At 30.5% G+C, this 19,872-nt stretch overlaps 1 protein-coding gene across 1 annotated transcript in view; it reads right to left on the bottom strand.

The window, feature by feature from the left end:
• Window positions 1–8,296: 8,296 nt before the first annotated feature.
• LOC129218236 (protein jagged-1-like) overlaps window positions 8,297–19,872 on the bottom strand; it is a 140,314-nt gene continuing 128,738 nt past the window's right edge. Inside the window, exon 21 of the mRNA XM_054852461.1 lies at window positions 8,297–10,662. Within this exon, the coding sequence (XP_054708436.1) occupies window positions 10,226–10,662 (437 nt within the window). The 3' untranslated portion in view covers window positions 8,297–10,225. The remainder of the gene's footprint in view (window positions 10,663–19,872) is intronic.

Raw genomic sequence — 19,872 nt, 5'->3', positions numbered from 1 at the left:
GTGTTATTTTCTTTGAAGACTTTTGAATACCTTTTGCATATACTAAAATTTCTTTTTCATCTTGCTTATTGGGGTAAAGTAAGTTCAGTTAGTATATTTAATGCTTCAATCTTTTCAATGCATTGGAAAGAGTAGGGTAAAATGTAAGGTAAAAAACTTTTTGCTCTCATTTAAATTGCTTTTTGGCATTAGATTCATTCTAAAAATATTAATATAACTTAAAGAAACTTAAATATTATGGTAACCAAAACTAGCCCTAAAAGTTTCAACAGTTTAGTCCATGATGGTGTAAAGGTCATTATGTGAAAATAATGTTAATTTAAAATATTGGTTGACCTGTTTATGAAGGAAATAACTACAATCAACAGATATTATATTAAGCAATGATGAATTAATATGAAAATTAAAGCTGTCAATTACATACTATAAATTAATCGCAGCTTCAATGAGCAGACATTTGCCTCTAGCTCAGATTGGCTTTCATTTGGCTATGCCAAACTAGAGAATCCAGAAATGAGGGGAGAAATTGCATATTTGTAACCAGGTTCTCTAGGTTTTTAACTGGGATGTTGATATATGCTTGTACACTAAGAAATACTATTACAAATTTTGGTTTTAAAAAATCTATTTTAACTGTTCTTACATTGAGTTATTCAAAAATTGATCCATTTCCCCCCCCCCTGCTTGACTAATACTATCATTAGGGTACATGATCATGCTATTGGGACACACATATTCATAATTTTTTTAATAGGGATTTGGTACCATTATTTTTGAGAAAAACATTTTTTTCCAGAGTTTAAAATTTGAGATTGGGCAAAGTATATAATTTTAATCAGTACTTATTACATAAGGTATGATGGAATTTTCTTGAAACTTTTGGCACCCCATTGTAATGAACTTTTTTGATTTCAAGGCACAATTGAGCAATTTTGTGAGTGCAAAACACTCAACTATTAGCTATTAAATGGAGTGATTGCAGAAGCAGAGTGTATCTTAAATATTAAATGGACAATGGGGGTACAAAGACCTTTTGTCTATCACTGCTGGGACATTTCATATAGTGCAAAATAAATAAATATGTTTGTGCTAAAAAGTAAAAATTTAATCAACGTAAAAAAGCATAAATTTGCCCAAAAAAAAAAAATGCAGACATGTGTTTCAGAGTTACTAGGAACTTTTTAATGCAAAAAGACTTAAATACAGTGAAACCTGTGTAAGTTGACCACTTGCGGTGCAGTACTTTGGTGGTCAACTTAGACAGGTGGTCAACTTATAAAGGGAGTAATGATTTTTTTTTTTTTTTTTTTGTCATTTCTTGCACCATGTATTCATTTTTTGACTAATTGACACTTACTCTTTCCGTTCAACTCACTTTCATTGTTTAACATTACTTTGAAACAATAATTTAAAAAGGTAATACAAATATTTTTAGAGGTTATTTTCTCAGAATGACCTATAATGTGTCATGTAAATTTAAAATTTCAGTAAATTGATCAAAAAAAAATCATTGTTTATAAAAAGTTATTTGATATTAATAGTTCCAAAAAATTCATAGCTAATCAAAAATAACAAATTTTTCGCTTATTTTTTTTTCTCATATACATTCAATACATTTATAACCATGATGATCTACTTTTCAACAAAATAACTCCTTATTGAAGTTTGGCACACTTACTAGACACTAGTTTTGGAAATTCCATATGTGTCAGCTAATTTTCTCTGGATTTCTCCCTTTTCAATTAATTTTAATATTTCATACTTTTTATCAATCTCAAGTTCAACTTTCTTTTTGAAGCCATTTTATGTGAAACTATAACACAAAGAGCAACAAGCTGGACTCTCATAGTTCTAAAAGGCAGTTGAAAATGAAAATGTCCTATTTCTTAATACCTTGCACCAGAAATACTGCAATGCAAGTAACTTTTACTCTAGCACAATTCCAGTGTTGCCCCAAAATATTACAACTGGAAAAAAAAATACTTTGTACTTTTCTACTGACACATGTTTTAATTGAACAGAAAGTACAAAAGGCAATCTCAAATAGAAGAAAAGAAAAACAGATTTGGAGAATAAAAGGGTTCTTAGTAGTTTTGCCATGTGGTTAAACTCACAAGGAGGTTTAGTTATGCTGCTATTTTGTTTAGTTGGCAAAATGCTGATCTGGCATCGAAAATATTCTTGGAAAGCTATAAAATAAATAATAATATAAAATAAAATATTTTGCTACATTAAGATTTAAAGAAATAAACCAAGTGGTCAGCTTACAAAGGGTTTTTTACAGTACTCCAAACCAAATTTGGGGTACATTAGTGGTCAAGATAGACAGGTGGTCAAGTTACAGAGGTTTTCCTTCATTATACAAGATAGGACTAATTCCGTTCCTGACAAAAGCGGTCAACATAGACAGGTGGTCAACTTACAAAGGTGGTCAACTTAACAGGTTTTACTGTATCTTTGCATCCATTAGCTCAGATTTCTTTGAATTCAAAACGCGTGTCTGCAATGTTTTAAAAATTTGGTTATACTTTTATTTCATTCAGTTCTTGTGGAGAAAGAGTTTGAGCCATTGAAATTACTGATTTCTGCTAAGGGTTTAGCCCAAAGAAATATTAAAAGATACTTTGAAAAATTTAATTCCACCACTTTTTTGGGGGGGGAGGGGGAATTCCTGATATTTTTATGTGTATACACACACAATGTACATGTATGCACGATTGCCATACACCAAGAAAACCCGAAATTGTCAGGAAAGATCACATTTCTTTTAAATTTCTGAAAATGTTAGGGAATTTCTTTCCAACCCTTTCATTTGAAGGTTGAAACTGCAAAAATGCATTGATTGACCATGATTGATTGTACCATGTGGCACCAAGCATACAATTTTTCTCAAATGCGCTATTCTTGCACCAATTTTCGACTATGTCTATCTGCTCCTCTAGTGTCTAGTATTTTGGTTCAGAGCGAATCTAACTTTTTTTTTTTTTCAAATGTTTCAAAACATGGGAATTATTTTATCAGTTTAGAATCGCTCATTTTTATTTTTATAACTTTTCTTATTTTAGTAATTAATATGTTGTTGGTAGCTATGTTTTTTCCTGGGAAGTAACAAGTGTGAAAGGATCAAACAATTGTTTTTATTTTGATTGTTTTTTAATTAAACAAATCACTTATTGAAAAAATATTTTGAATTTTTCATTTATTTTTAAATCTGAAAATTATTTTATCATTGCCTAGCTTTGAATGACTGTTTTGAATATTTCTTCTTATTTTGCTGAATTTTCTTTCTGCAGTAAGTTTGTGAACTAAGTTACTGAACTTTTTATTTGTTTTAAAAATTAAATGAAATTCATTATTTTAATAGCTTCTTAAAAATTGTATGTAAGGATAAAATGTAATTGGACACATCGTTCACAGAAAATATTGATGTGTTTAAAATTTTAATCCTCCTGCATTCTATAATTTTTTCAGTTCTTTTTAATTATGGAAATAATTTTATTGTGCCCTAGTTAAAATGGCTTTTTAAATAATAATTTTTTTTAATTACTTATTTTACTTTTTTTTTTTTTTAATTGATACCTTATAGCAGCGGTTCCCAAACTTTTACCCCTGCAAACTTATTCCAAAATCCGAAAGAAGTTGTTGAACCCCTTGGGTACAAAGTAATTAGTAGCGAGCAAAAAAGAAAGAAATGCACACATACCCACTATAAAATTTGGGAGATTTTTTTTAGTTTGATGCTGCTCCATAGTTAATAAGAAAAGCATAAACGAAATTGCAAATTTTAGAATTACAAATATTGCTTAACTAAAATGATGGCTAAGAAATGAGGGCAAAACAAATTCACCAAAACATAAACTCAGTGATTATTCTTTGTTTAGTTTCATGCAACCAAGAAAAAAAAATTAATGAGATATTTGGAAAAAAGACACTTAAAGTTTGACTCAAATATCTGACAGTTTCAATATATCATTAGGTTCAGCGTTTAATTTGCTTCAGTGTATCTCTGTTCAGGATGAAAACCCTTCATCGCATAGAAATGTAGTCTAAAAGGTAATAAATTTCAAAGTGTCTTTTTCTGGCATGGGTACATTTATCTCTATCGATAAATCAAAAGTCACTTAAAAAATGATCCTTAAAAATACCTTTCAGGAAATTCTCAAATTACAGAGATGAGATTTTTCCGGCTTTTGCTGGAATTCCGGCGTTTTCTGTTGACTTTTAAAACCTTTCCTCCTTTTCCTCCTTTTTTTTGCTTCTTCAGGCTTTATTTTTCTCAAAAATCGAGAATAAATACGATTTTTTTTAAATTTTCGGAATCTGATTTCTTATTCTTTCTATTTTTCTGGCGCGAATCTTCATCCAAGGCGATATCTGACAAAAAAAAAAGTGTTTTGGAATCATGCCAACGATGTCAAACACGTGCTGCGCCGAAATTTGTATGCTTCGTTTGAGATTTCAATCTTTTTGCATCCTGCAAGTATTTCAATTATTTTTGATGTTGGGTGGTTTTGTACTGTATGCTACCTTATATCTGCTTATTTTATTCATCATTTCAATAATATTTTTATTTCTTTAATTTATTTTAGAAAAAATGCAAAAGTCAATCAAAAAATGTGGCATAGCACCCACAATCTCGAATTTTATTGAAACTTGACATGGTAACTTTTTTTGTGTATAAGATAGTGTAAAAATTATTTGTGGTGAATCTCAAACTGTTTAGGCTTTACAGCCTGTTAAAAAGTGTTGAGATTTCATGATTAAATGAGGCGGCTGCAAGTTGTTCTTTTGATTCTGAAATCATATTAGGAAGTTTTTAAAGACAAATTTTGGATTCCAATAAAGTAACCAATTGTTTATATATATATATATATATATATATATATATATATATATATATATATATATATATATATATATATATATATATATAATAATAATAATAATAATAATAAAAGTGAAAAATATTGAAAAGACCACACCAAAAGCCCATAGATGCGCAATGCAGCAAAACTAAAAAGCCAAGTAAATATAAAATATATGCAAGCCTAATACCAAATATTAAACGATTTACAAAAAATAATGACGAGAAGAAGGAAAATTGCAAGCAGCTATTTAATAGGAAAAGACAAAGTATGAATCCAGAGCTCATCAGCCGTGGAGGATTCAATAAATATGGTCAAAAGACCAAAAACCTTAACTATGAACTAAAAGAGAGCATCTAAGCTCCAGTGTATGCAATATAGAGTAACATTGGGCAAAACAAGATGATTTTGCTTTCAAAAGTTACCCTCAAAATAAACATTAGCTTCAGTGTCAGCCGAAGATCAAATTTTTTTGCTAATGTTACTCTATATTGCATATACTGGAGCTTAGACACTCTTATAATTCATGGTTAAAATTTTTTGGTCTTTTGACCATATTTATTGAATCCTCCACGGCTGATTAGCTCTGGATTCATACTTTGTCACAAAGCTATTACTTATACGTAATTAAATACGTATTACCAAAACTGATAAATTAGCCACTTTTTATAGAATTTTTGAATATCATGGCTTCCAGGCTCTATTTTGATGCGGTTTTGGATATCATCCTTTCACGAAATTTTTTTGGATATCATCCCTTTTACAATTTTTTTTTTTTTTTTGATTTCCTCCTTTTTGCTCTCTGACCACTCTCATCCCTGAGATTAACTAAATGATTCTTTTTCTTCCGGTAAAACTACAAAGGTCTCTAAATTTCTGTCTTATTGAAAATGACTACGAGTTCTGCTGTTTGGTAAGAATATACTGAGTACATTAATTGTTTAATTGCTGAAGAATTTTCTTGTCTTTATGCTATAAGTGCAGAATAAAATTTGTATATTGAACAATAGAAACGCCTACTATAATTAATTCTAATTAAAACACAAAAGGTTAGTTTTACCAAGAGAAATTTCTGCACAAATTTCATGAATGCATTATTTACATACAGTGCAAATTGAGTTGCACAATTCTTTCAGCTTATTTTTTTTCTATTTATTTTTTTTTTACTGCATATACCTCACACTGCCAAGCTTCGCACAAAAATTTGCTAAAATAATTTTTTTTTTCATACTTCATGTGGTACTTTTTCGGTTGAGAGTCATACTTCTCTTTTTTGACAATAAAGCTTGAAGTAAATTGTGGTCCATGTAGCCAAATAATTATAGTACCAATCAACAATATGCTCCATGTAATGTTTTCATCAAGTTTAATTGATTTTTCTGATACAAAGCTACTGAGAAAACCTACGCTTTCATATTTTTTCATCTGAGGGCATTGTATTCAAAAGAGAAGCTTTTTCGATGTGACCTCAGTGCTATCATTCTCAATGAAAGCGGTAAAGCTGGCGTATTGTAATAGCAGAGTTAATTCTTGAAACGTAAAATATGTCAGCAAGCAAACTAACATTTTCATGCTGAGTATCGAATGTGCGAGAGACATATAAAGTAAGGATTGGGCCTGATTTACCTATCGACACATGAAGCCATCTTACGGTCCACCAAAAAGGGCAGACTACATATAAATCTGTGCTAAAATATGGCTTTAATTTGTCTGTTGCCATATTTATCATCTATAGCAATTTTTAAAGTGTAAGCAGTGCAGCTTTAAACATCGATTTTTCTGCTATGTGTACCCCAAGCCTATAGCCTAAGTAATTAGAAAAAAGGTGTGTGGTTGCAACTCTGCAGCACTTTTGTCGAATGTATTTCCCGGGGGGGGGGGGGGGCTGCAGGTGCGCCTGGCTTACTGTACTAAAATTTCTAAATCAGGGCTTGTTTAAGGATGAATAAAATAATTTGCGTGAAACCGCTTGAACTTGAGACTTTAGCTCTAAAAAGCATTAAAATTCCGACATTACAATATTTTCGCAAACCCCCTTTATACCTCTTGCAAACCACTGGTTGGGAATTGCCTTACAGCAATAAAGAGTGAAACAACCCTTTTTAAATTTTTTGATCTACTTTGCTTCAATATTTTGTTAGCAGGAGAAAAATATCTGGCTTCGTCCTTGTTTCAAACGTTTTTCTTGTCTACTTTTTGCCTCTTTTTTATAGCTTTAAATCTCTTTTTTTTTCTACTTTTTGTGATGTCCATCTTGTTCTGATTCCTGAATTAGCTAAGTAACCAAAATTGGTAGGTTTTAATCCATTGAGCCATATTACCAATATAATGACTCTAAAGGATGTGATATGCAGTTGAGACAAAATTATGCTTTCCTTTTGAATTAAAATTTGTATTATAAACAGATTCCTGTTGGAGTTTACATGTATAAAGGTGCTCCCCCCCCCCCGCCCAGTTTTGTACCACATACTTCTGCAGTATAAACTTTAGCACACATAAAAATCAATTCAAAATGTTGTTGAAAATAAAATGTGTTGAAAATAAAACTTTTGCAATATTTTAATTAAAAATAAATGAAAAATTAAACAAAAAGTGTAGTACTTTCTTAAACAATTAACTATCAATTCTTTAATAATTGCTCAAATTTTTAAAATATTAATGAATTTATAAAATAAAATCAGTTAATTTAGAGCTACATATAAAAATAACTTCCAAAATTCAAAATACATGAAACATTTGGAGAATGCGACAGGATTGAAATCTCAAACATGGGAGGGCAATTTTTGACCAGGCAAATATTCACTCTTTCCAAATCCTGATCCTTGTTTTGGGCAAAAGAAATATTTGTTGGCACAGATTTCGTACTGCTGCATGGAAAAAAAATCCAACAAAAGTATTTTTTTAAAATTGGGAATATCAGAACAAAATACTTCTTATCTGGATAACTACAAAATATGTGGTAGGTGTAGTAACCATTAGAAAATAAGTTAATTTTACTTCCTTCAAAAAATTACTCTTTATATACCTTTGGAAGCATATGAAAGGGGGGATCGGAACCTCTCAATTCTTGAAGCTACCATCCCAAGTCCTGTGATAGCCTACAAAGTGAAAATTTCAAAAAAAAAAAGAAAAAAAAAATTCATAAATTATGCTCTAAGAAGTTATATAAATTATCTACTTTTGTAGATAATACGATTGCTTAACAAAAATAAATAATAATAAATTTAAAAATATATGAAGGTATTGAATTTTAAGGAAATCGCCAACCCACGGTGTAACTGAAGATATTCTATGTGTCTTTAAAGTGTCTTAATAGTAAAATTTTTGATCGCCCCCCCCCCCTCCCATTGCGCATTAAAAAATTTCATTTTGATGATATTTCAAGCCAAGGCCAGATTTTATTTTACAGATTTATTTTCTTGCAGATTTTTTTTTACATTTTTTGTTGCACTTTTGATAATTCAAAATTATACAACATAAGTTAATTACATTTGTGACATGCATGAAAACATTCATATACAAAACATTAGACTTAGATCATATCAAAAGACTTATTAAAAAATATGTATATATTAAATTTTTACAGTAAGCTCTAAAATATGTCTTGTGTTTAAAGAGCTGTATTAAAGCGTGAATGTTGTGTGTGTTACAATAGTTATGTTAAACAAGTATTGAGGGAAAAACTGAAAATGAAATAAATTACAAATTTAAATAAAATTTCATAATAAATAATGATAGTGTGAAAAACATGCTACATCTTGAGTATACATTGATGCTGAACTGACTAGATTGCATTCATATTGAAATCATATCCAATTACATACTTATTTAAATTATACTAAGCAAACATTTCATTAATGTTTTTTAAATAAAGTTCTTGAAATGTATTATTTTTCAACAAATAAGAAAAAAAAGTTCCCAACAAGATTTAGTCTATTACACTGTTTACGTACAATATTTGTGCTAAAAAGTTTGCTCAAAACTGAAGCAAGGTGTATGATCAGAGAAACATATTATATCTTAAGTATTTAAAAAATATATATTGAAATTCTTGTTTTATCATTATTAGTCTAAGTTTAACTTTTCAAAACTGAAATTTGCTTTAAATTTGTCTTCAACTCACTAAACATGAAAATAAATCAATTTCAATCAGGTTACATTTCTGCATAAGTATTTCTATGCAAATGGGAATAAAATTGAGCAAGAATGTCCGATCTTTCACAGAAAAGATTCAGGGATTTAATTTATTTATTTTCTTTTCAAAATAAAAAGTCCTTTTTTGCATTAAAAGTCACATGCTAGGGGATCAGAAAATGCATATACATTTGAAAAATTAATAATGCATGGATTAATATATGAATATGGGTAAAAATTGATACACATACTTGAAATCACTTAGGATTTTATTGTAACCACAAAAAAAAAATAATTATGTGGAAACGTTGGCGTTGGATATTATCTTATTAGCATCCATATTGATGTTGGTTGCTCGCAGTATACTATTAACTTCAGGTATCTGCAGAGCCAATAATGACAGAGTGTAATCTGGAGACCTGGGAGGCCAAGCATGATGAAAGTGGCGCCTCAGCAAAGGATCATCGATAAACTTTGTGCAAGCAGTATGGGGTGTTACATAAAAATCCTATGCATAACTTCTCTTGGTTACAATACAACTCCATGTCATTTCAAGCATGTGTGTCAAATTTTACCTACGTTATTTCATGTCTTGTTCATTTTTCAAATATATATTCATTTTCTAACCACCTGGTATAATTTGATGAGCATCATCATTGCTCATTGTTAGAAGTTTTACTTACAGAACTTTTTGTACAATTATTTTCTACATTATTTCATGTTTCTATTTTTTCTTTTGTAATTAATTACAAAACCAGGTTAAATATACAGTTATGACTGATTCATATAAAAATATAAAAACTCTACCCTGAAATGACATATTTACATAAATGTTATGAATACAATGAAAAAGGACAGATAATGACAAAACACAAATGACTTGCTTGTGAAAACATCACTTTGGTTTGAATATTTGCATCACCTATTCATAACTTCATGATGAAATATAAAAATATTTTGCATATATTCCTTGAAAAATGAATAGATTTTTAAAAGTTGAAAGAAAAGAAAAATTCTTTCCCAGCTAGTATTTTTCACTAGAATTGTTTAATTCACATAAAACAGTTTTATCACAGATATATTTTATCTTTCAAAAATAATCATTGGAACTTGTTTGGAATAAAAAGTTGTTGCATCCTGATGTGAAATGGATGTTCTTATTTGAAAGAGTAATTGGTTTTCATTATTAACCTACGCAATTCTTGACACACAAAACATGTGCTGGGTTAAACAACCAGATCTTGCTCAAGAATATCCTTCTTTTGCAAAAAGTTTATTTCATTTTTATCAAAGTTTTTTTTAAAAGGAAGTGAGCATGTGTTATTCTTTTCCACAGTGTGATCATATGTTTTGTGTATTTGATCAGGGGTTTTGCTGAAATTTAATTGGCTTTGGGTCATATTATCACAAGCATTTGTTAAGTTATGGTGTGATGTTGAATGTATGCTATTCGAATATTCTCCGCAGTTGTCTCTTTTCAGATTGTTTGGTTCTGTTAAAGCTTCATTTTCCCCTTTTATATCATTACATCTTGATGTTTCTTGTACAAGGGTGACCTTTGGAAAACATCGTCGCTTGCGGATGTAAAAAAGGATAGCAATGATAATACCAAGAATTACTACTAACAAAGAGGCAACAAATGGGATTAAATATTTCTGTTCTCCTGAAATACAAAAAGAATTTATTAACATATGATACAAAAAATTTAAATCAATTTTCTATAATAGGAGTATAGATAATCTGCATTACACATCTTTGATTAATTGTGTAAAGCACTCATTAGAGTAGATGTGTACCTCATAAGTTGAAATTTCCTTTATTCATTATGAAAGCGAGAGCACATTAGTTTCAGTAGTCATTTTTATAGAAATCATCTGGAAAACATTGCCCATTCACAGGACTTTCCCTCTCCCTGCCAAACTCAGTTGCAAAGAAACAATTTTTCTAAAAATTCCTGTCCTCAGCATATATGTGGAAATGTTGGTTTCTCCTACTCCCTTTCATCTTTCCCTGGTAAAAATTTCTAACCATGAAGAGTACTCATAACCTTTCTCTCTGTTCCCATCAAGAGAAATTTTGGTATACCCTATAACTCATATGGAACAAATGCAAGTAAGGTATTTATACACTTAAATACTATTAATAGTGATGAAATTTAAATCATACAATATGAATATTTTTAAAGTTATAATATATACAGTGAATTCTCTATAACAAGATTTCAGCAAGATCGAAGAGAAACCTCAACTTATTGGAAATTCAACTTTCTACTAATTTCAGTTTTGAACATCTTAGTAATGAAGTTTTCAGATATTTAAATTAATCTGTAGACCACTGATGAAATTTCTGAACTTATAAGTTTTGTTACAAATAAAAATGCACAGTTTAATCAAAAGCAAAATAGATCTTGATTTTTAATCATATTTCATATTTTCACAAAATAATTCATCATGCTGAAAAAAACTTTTTTTATGATTCATAAAACAGTAAATCCTCAAGTTTTTGCATTTTCCCAAGAAAAAATTAGCTGAGCTGAAGAGTTAAGTCAACAAAAATTTTATGAATCACTAAAATATTAATAGCTAAAACTAGGGTTTTCTTATTAAAATGCTGTTATAATGTTATACCAACCAAGTATTTCTAATTTCCTCATTAAATCTGGGTTTTTGTTAAATTAAGGCTCATTATCATCGAGTTCGACTCTGTAATTAATCAACACTCTTTAGAATAACCTCTCGTTATAGCGACCGATGCATGAAGTCCAGTTAGCTATTCCATAGATGTAATGTTATTTTAACCTCCCTTAGAATGTCTAAACTGAACCGTTCATTCCAATATAGCATCTAAAATTATGTTTCAACTCAATTGTAATTTTCAAGACTGCATATTCAAAAACTAATATTTAACTAACTATTCTAAAGGTAGAATATTTCTATCGAGTTTTTTTGATGATGAAAGGGTCAAAAATTTGTTAAGAACAATGCAAAAATGATAAACATCAAGAAATTTTCTTGGAAAAAGTCGAAAATGCGGGAAGCTTCAACAATATCTAAATACTAAAGATAGAGACTAATATTAAAATTAAAATATAAAATCTCAAGCAAGGCAGAAGCAAACCATTATCTTTTAACTAAAAAGTAACCAATTTCTGTCTGCCATTTTCAGTGTAATTTTTTGCTAAATGTATTGTTTAAAACTATATTAAGTTTAGTTTCTTCATCCTGTTTTAAAATAAAGCATAACTTGCCAAAGCTACTGTAGTATTTTCAAAAATGACTAAAAAAATAAGCAGTATCTTGCACACTTGCATTATCGCAACCTCTTGCTATAGCCACCGATTTTGTTCAGACAAAAGTGGTCGTTATAACCAACATTGACTGTATAAATATATATACAGTAGAACCCCTCAAATGTGGACACCACTCTTAAGCAGACAGTTATTAATTACCTGACTGCAAGACATTAAGCCTATTGTGTTAGAAACCCCTCTCGTACGGACACCCTCAAATGTAAACGAGGACACTATTTTGGGAGTTATTTACATTGTTATGTCCTTTTTTTGCACACAAATTATTTCAAGAATAAAAAATTAAATTTTTTAAAATTAAATAATTCAACATTGGACCTTTTATGTTACATAAGTTGACGAAACCCACTTGTTTCATTGAGCCCTGCAAGGTAAACTTTGTCTTAATGGATGGAAAGTTGCTCTGATGAGAAATTTTCCACAGATACCTAATAATTTTGTTTAAAGCCAGCATGGATAGTACAAAATTGAAGCATGTTGTTTCCTTCATGGACAATGCAACTTCCCATTTTAAGCACATTCATTTAGAAAATATAGAGACAATCTTCTTGTCAAAAAACACAATGTCGAAAGGTCTATCAAACCTATGGATGCTGAAAATAACCCTTGAGAGTTCCTTACAAACAGCTAGATATAAAGCAATGGATCAAAAGGAAAAACACTTAGACGAGTAGTAGTTGAACTGCTCAAAACAGTTGATGCTTTGGATGTGATCAGCTGAGTAAAGTACAGTTGGACGGGAGTTAAACCAAAACAATTTGCATCTAGCTTTCATTGCATTTTATTCAAATAAGGCTATGTCAGACTGGAATTTTGTGACAATGATGAACCTGAAAGTTAGTGGTTGTTAATGCACCAAGTACAGTTCAGAAATGCAACATGATATAATATAACCTGATAAAATAGAGTTGATTATTACACAATTAAAAAAATTGTTAAATTAAAAGTAATGCAGATGTTGAAGTGAATAATATTAAGATATTTATGTTGAGAGTTTTTAAAAAAATGGTTGAGAGTAAAGTAAAATGAATGAATAAAACTATAAAACCCGTCCTTCGGTCACCCTCCTTTGTGGACAAAAATTATTGTCCTGTTAATGTCCGCTCCAGAGGGGTTTTACTGTGTGTGTGTGTGTGTGTGTATATATATATATATATATATTATAATAATAATAAAAGTGAAAAATATTGAAAAGACCACACCAAAAGCCCATAGATGCACAACACAGCAAAACTAAAAAGCCAAGTAAATATAAAAAAATATGCAAGCCAAATACCAAACATTGAACAATTTATATAAAAATAATGATAAGAAAAAGGATACAGACACCACTTTTTTAATTGAGTTGAAATCCAATTTACGTGATATTGTCAACATAGAATCTTTACATTTCCATCTATCCGCTGATGAAAATAATACCATTAAAGATTTTAAAAAAGTCTATGTCTATACAGTTGCTGATAAAGCCAGTTCTAATTATTCTATCTGCTGCAAAAAATTATATGCTAATATTTTGAAAAATGAACTTGAAAAACCACCACTTATAATTCCTCAAACTTAATGAATCTTCTATCATCAAAAAATTCGTTGCTGCTTACAAATTTTTTAAATTGCCACGTCCTGATTCTGATAACTTACCTTACTTGTATGCAATTCAAAATTTCATAAAACACCTGTTGAGTTTTGTTTTATATGTTCTGCTACCAACACCATTAGAAAAAATTTGAGTGTAAACCTTGAACAATTTCTCAAAAAAAATTCTGGAACAACTTAAATTTCAACAAAAGAATTGGTTTTGGATTGTTAATAACAGTGTTGAAGTGATCAATTTACTGAATATGCTCGATATAAATTATTTGGAAACCTTTGATTTTGAAAACCTTTTCACCAATATCCCACTCAATGAACTTTTTTCCTCTGTTTCAGAGCTTTTTAATTCGGTTAAGGACTCCCTTGATTTTAATGGAAAGTTTTTTCTCTTTGTCTTTTTAAATTTTGTATATTCAATAACTTTTTCAAAAATGGTATTTCGTGTTTTCTTCAGATTAATGGCATTGCAATGGGAGCTAATTTTAGCACTACATTAGCCAACCTTTTTCTTTAATATTATGAGAGGAAATTTTCAATTGAAAATTCTTCTGCACCTCTTTGTTGTATATACATTAATGACCTGTTGTGTATAAATTTTCCGAATTTTTCTGAACTTGGCCAAAACTATATATATGTAACCATAGAAACCAAACTATATATCATAATTCATTAACACTCAAAAAGACTAGTTTTTCTCAATTTCCTGGACATTAACATACAAATTGATTCAAATTGTTACACTACAATCTATGATAAAAGGCGTGAATTTAATTTCAAAGATAACAGCTTACAAGATTTTTCATCCCGCTTAAGTAAAAAAGTTTTTATTGGCATCATTGTTTCACAAGCTATCAGAATAAAAAGAATTTGCAATACAATTTCCACTTTTAATCAAGAAATTTCTGTACTCAAAAGTATACTTTTTAATAATAACTTTCCTAAAAACCTGGTTGAAAACATTTGCTTAAGTATAGCCTTCGATGAACATTTTGCTTCTCTTGAAACCGTTTAACTCTGTAAATGTGTGATACAACAGTAACAAATCATTTTTTTTTTTGGATCGCTGGTGTGGATCGGTTTGTTTGCACGTGGGAAATGGACGACTGGCATGTTCTTGTATTATTCTCTTTGGATATAGATTTATTATTTTTAGATTTTACGTTGATAACTGGAATGAATTTTGTCAAGTTGAATATTGGATTGGTTTTGTTATAAATGGATCTTAAGGTAAGATAATTTTAGTTATTGGCAGGTACTGTCACGCGGATGGCTAATTACTCGGAACTTGTTTTCCTAATTAGTCAAGGCGAAACCCCCTTGCTTTTATTTTTAGGTTTCAGCTCTTGTTTATTTGTTTATATTTTAACATGTGGTGCGTTTTGCTCAATGTTACTCTATATTGCATATACTGAAGCTTATACTGACACTCTTTTAGTTCATAGTTAAATTTTTTTGAACTTTTGACTATATTTATTGAATCCTCCACGGCTGATGAGCTCTGGATTCATACTTTGTCTTTTCCTATTAAATAGCTGTTTGCAATTTTTCTTTTTCTCATCATTAGTTTGTAGATAAGTTGTTTAATATTTGGTATTTGACTTGCATATTTTATATATATATATATATATATATATATATATATATATATATATATATATATATATATATATATATATATATATATATATATATATATATATACATATACTAGCAAAAATACCCGGCGTTGCCTGGGTAAGTAATAATTATGAGAAAAAATCGTTACTTGCTTTTGTTTTCTGTTTTAAGTGAAAGAATTTAAAACACATTTTTTTTTGACGTGATTAAGAATCGAGTTTCTTCCTTACCCATAAAACTAAAATAGCAATAAGTATAAAGAACAAAAATAGTATTGATTTAGAAGCGAAAGTACTATATTTAAGCATATACAAATTTCCAAAACATGAAATTAATCTTCTCATGTTTAAAAAGATTAATCTATTGATACTTTTTTTTTAAACATGGAGTCTAAAACTTTCTCTGTATGGCTAATGAAGTACGAAGTGATTAAAAAAAGTAGCTGCGCTCATAATCCCCTTATACTTGCTTTAGTTATTTTGGGAAATTTCAATCATTGTGGGCTCTTGGTGCGATTTTACCGAATTTGCAAAAGTCGTTTTGGGGTACCTTTGATGATGCTCCCCCATTCTTTCCTTACTTTGTAAAACAATATGATATTAATTTTTCGTTACAGAGATATCGTCGCTAGATGCTGAGATACTTTTGGTCACCATAAAATGGCGCTAAACAGTTTCATTCAAAATGTTTCCAAAATAAGTAGTAAAATTTGGTGATTGTTTGAAATTGTGCAAAAAGGAAAATTAATGGAAGTTTTTGTGCTGTTTATGGATTTGCCTAATTTAGTTGCTGGATTATTTAACACAGTAAAAAAAGTCTTTTGAAAATTATTTGATTGGCGATATTTTGTTTACATGGTGAAAGCTGAGAAACATTATGACGTAGTCTTCGGCTTCAAAAACAGCGACGTTGAAAAAACTGCCAAATGCATCAGCTACGGAAATCTCTCCGCAAAAATTTTGGCGATCTGCTGGTTGATTGGATAATGAGTAAGTGTTCAATCAGCATAAATAATAATAAAAACCATTAATTACATTAAAGTTCCGTTTAAGTGGAAAATGATCAGCCAAATCATGTATTATTTGCCAATCTTGTGCAAAAATCTTACTTCAAGATTTGACTTGAGAAAAGCCTTGAACAGTAACGAAAAGCAAAGATAGTCAACAATACAACAATTGTCGCTATCGACAGGGAGTTGAGATGATACACTAAATACTGTATTGAGTTGAGGAAAGCCTTCGAACATGGAACTAAAAAGCTCAAAACTCGTTTTTTATTCTACTTAGAAATTCCGAACAGGTGCCATCTTCAGCAGAAAAATCAGAGCTTTCGACGGACATATAATGTAAATATGTGCATGTATTTTTTCATCCCAATATTAGAGAATTTATACAAAAATTGTGTTTTGTTGCCCCCCTAAGGGGGTTATGCCCCCCATAACGGGACGAAAACTACCCTATGTGTTATTCTGATGCATAAGCTATATTATTGTAAAGTTTCATCAAAATCCGTTCAGTAGTTTTTGCGTGAAAGAGTAACAAACATCCATACAGACAAACTTTCGCATATATAATAGTAGTAAGATACAGTCAATTCGTAATAACTCAAACCTAAAGGGACCGAGGAGAAACTTCGACTCTTCGGAAGACATCTTTAATAGTAAACAAAACTCACTCTGATTATTGCTGATAAGTTCCTGAGAGACAAACTGAAGAATGAAGGGGAACGCATCTTAACTTAGGTCAGCCTTTGAATAAAGGTACAATCAGTTGACTTGACAACTTGATAGCTAAAAGCAAGCTAACTCATTTCCGCACATGTAACTCATTTATCGCACATTAGCTCAACACAGTGGCGCCGACTCCATTGGGCTTGAGGGGGCCCGAGCCCCCTCAATAGTTTGTTTTGGGGGGCAGAGCCCCCTCAATTCTTTTAAGAACATTATTTGTCATATTATGGTTTCTAAAATCACAAAATTATGTTGATATTTTTTACTTTCCTTGTTTGAAGATAGTTACATTGTAAAATACATTCAGTAATGAATTAAAACAAATAACTATTGCGGGTAGTAAGCAGGTTAATTGAAAACGAGTGGTGTGAATAATGATAGTGTTATACAGTGCTGAGAGCACTCATAGAATTTGTCCCAGTGCGTGAACCTTCGGGTGAAGTCTGTCAGCGGCGCTTTCAGCTAAGTGTTGCTGATCTGGAAAAAAAATATCAGGGTTTGATTTGTACATTAAACGGAAGGCGTGATAGTTTTCTTCAATTATTAGAGTTAATAAAGTAATCTGTGTTAATTTTTTTAACTCTATTAAAGCATTAATTTTGAGACATTTTTTTATTTAATGAACTCTGAGCCTTATTCAAAGCAAGCTTAATTAAATTAGTTATTTCACTTATAGTATAGTAATCAAAGTGTGACAGCAATCTTTTATGCTTTATTCTTTTAATGATAGTTTAGATTTATTTAAATATCATTTCAATCTTTTCAGAGCTATATTCACTGCTTTGTAATAGACTAAAAGCATAATTATTACTGTAAATTAAATTAGCTTTTTACGAAAATACCATGCATGTTTTTTTTTCCAAAGCCAAAAAATGTGTCGGCTTGTCGAGTTTCTCAGAGTGTCGTATTACCGAGAGTCGAGTTTCTGGGGTTCTAATGTTGATCATATGAATCTAAAATGCTTAAACAACTCACCATTTTTTCATCTCAAATTTAGAAAAATTCCCCTGGCAAGGCCCCGTTATGCCACCCTCCCCCTATAGTTGTTAAAAATCGGTGCCATTGGGAGTGCCTTTCCATGCAAGTCAAGTGCACTACCTTGTATTGTGCCGTAGCCTAGCTATGGCACTGCACGGCTCCCCACAAAATGGAACTGTAAAATTGTCCCTCACTTAAGACAAGTGACATGATCTAATTGAAGCAGAAAATTTGTGTACCAATTTTTAGATTTTTACTTTGAAAAGGCCATGTCACATATTGTTTGTTTGCATAAATTATACACACCAGAAAATATGTAAGTTGGTATTTTCAAGGAACAAAAATCTCAATTCTTTTCGGGAGGGGGGGGGGGCTGTATGCTTTATCATACTCCCTAGACCCCGGTGACATCCGGCATCCCCAATAATTTTTCCAAGTCGGCGCCCCTGGCTCAACAGGTGCTCTTCTTGCTTCAGAGGTCTATTGTGCAGGAATTGCAAGTGAAGGTGAATTAATTTTTTTCTCATAGTCACTTGGTTCTTTTTTTTTTTGTTCTTTGGAAATACATTTCGAGTAATCTTGGGGAAAAAACTTCGAGTTAAAGGAAGTTAACTTCGAGATATTGAGAATAATTAGCATGGAATTAAAGACAAAAGGGTCGGGACTTGATAAAAACTTTGAGTTATAGTAATATTCGAGTTATTGCATGATTGACTGTATATATATATATATATATATATATAATAATAATAATAATAAAAGTGAAAAATATTGAAAAGACCACACCAAGAGCCCATAGATGCGCAATGCAGCAAAACTAAAAAGCCAAGTAAATATAAAATTAAGCAAACAGAATTACAAATATTAAACAAATTATAAATAACAAATGATGATAAAAAGGAAAAAAGCAAACAGCTATTAAGTAGGAATAGAAAAAGAGTGAATCCAGAGCGTCATCAGCCGTGGAAGGCTAATTATCGGAACTTGTTTTCCTAATTAGTCGAGGCGAAACCCCCTGCTTTTAGTTTTAGGTTTGAGCTCTAGTTTATTGTTTTTAGCTTAGCAAGTGGTGCGTTTGCCCATTGTTACTCTATATTACATGTACTGGAGCTTAAGCATTCTCTTCTAGTTTATAGTTAAAATTTTGGTCTTTTGACCATAATTAATGAATCCTCCACGGCTGATGAGCTCTGGATTCACTCTTTTTCTATTCCTACTTAATAGCTGTTTGCATTTTTCCTTTTTATCATCATTTGTTATTTATAATTTGTTTAATATTTGTAATTCTGTTTGCTTAATTTTTATATATATATATATATATATATATATATATATATATATATATATATATATATATATATATATATATATATATATATATATAAGTTGAGCTATAAAGAGATGACGACCGACTTGGAGGTGGAAAGAGAACATTTTATTTCGTGATAAATATGATCAGTGAGGACGGGCAAGCAGTCAAGTTGTTACTGCTCAAGTATTCTTGCTGATCCTACTTATGGCAAAATTAAGTGATCTGTTTCCACTTTCAGTTCATCTGCAATCTCTCCGTGGCAGAGCTATACACCCAAGGCCATGATAGTCTAAATCGGTAAGGCATCGGACTCATACTTGAAGGGTGCCAGGTTTGTTGC

The sequence above is a fragment of the Uloborus diversus genome, chromosome 3 (genome assembly GCF_026930045.1).
Source record: "Uloborus diversus isolate 005 chromosome 3, Udiv.v.3.1, whole genome shotgun sequence".
NCBI classification, from domain to species: Eukaryota; Metazoa; Arthropoda; class Arachnida; order Araneae; family Uloboridae; genus Uloborus; species Uloborus diversus.
This window is presented reverse-complemented; position numbering and strand designations above follow the sequence as displayed.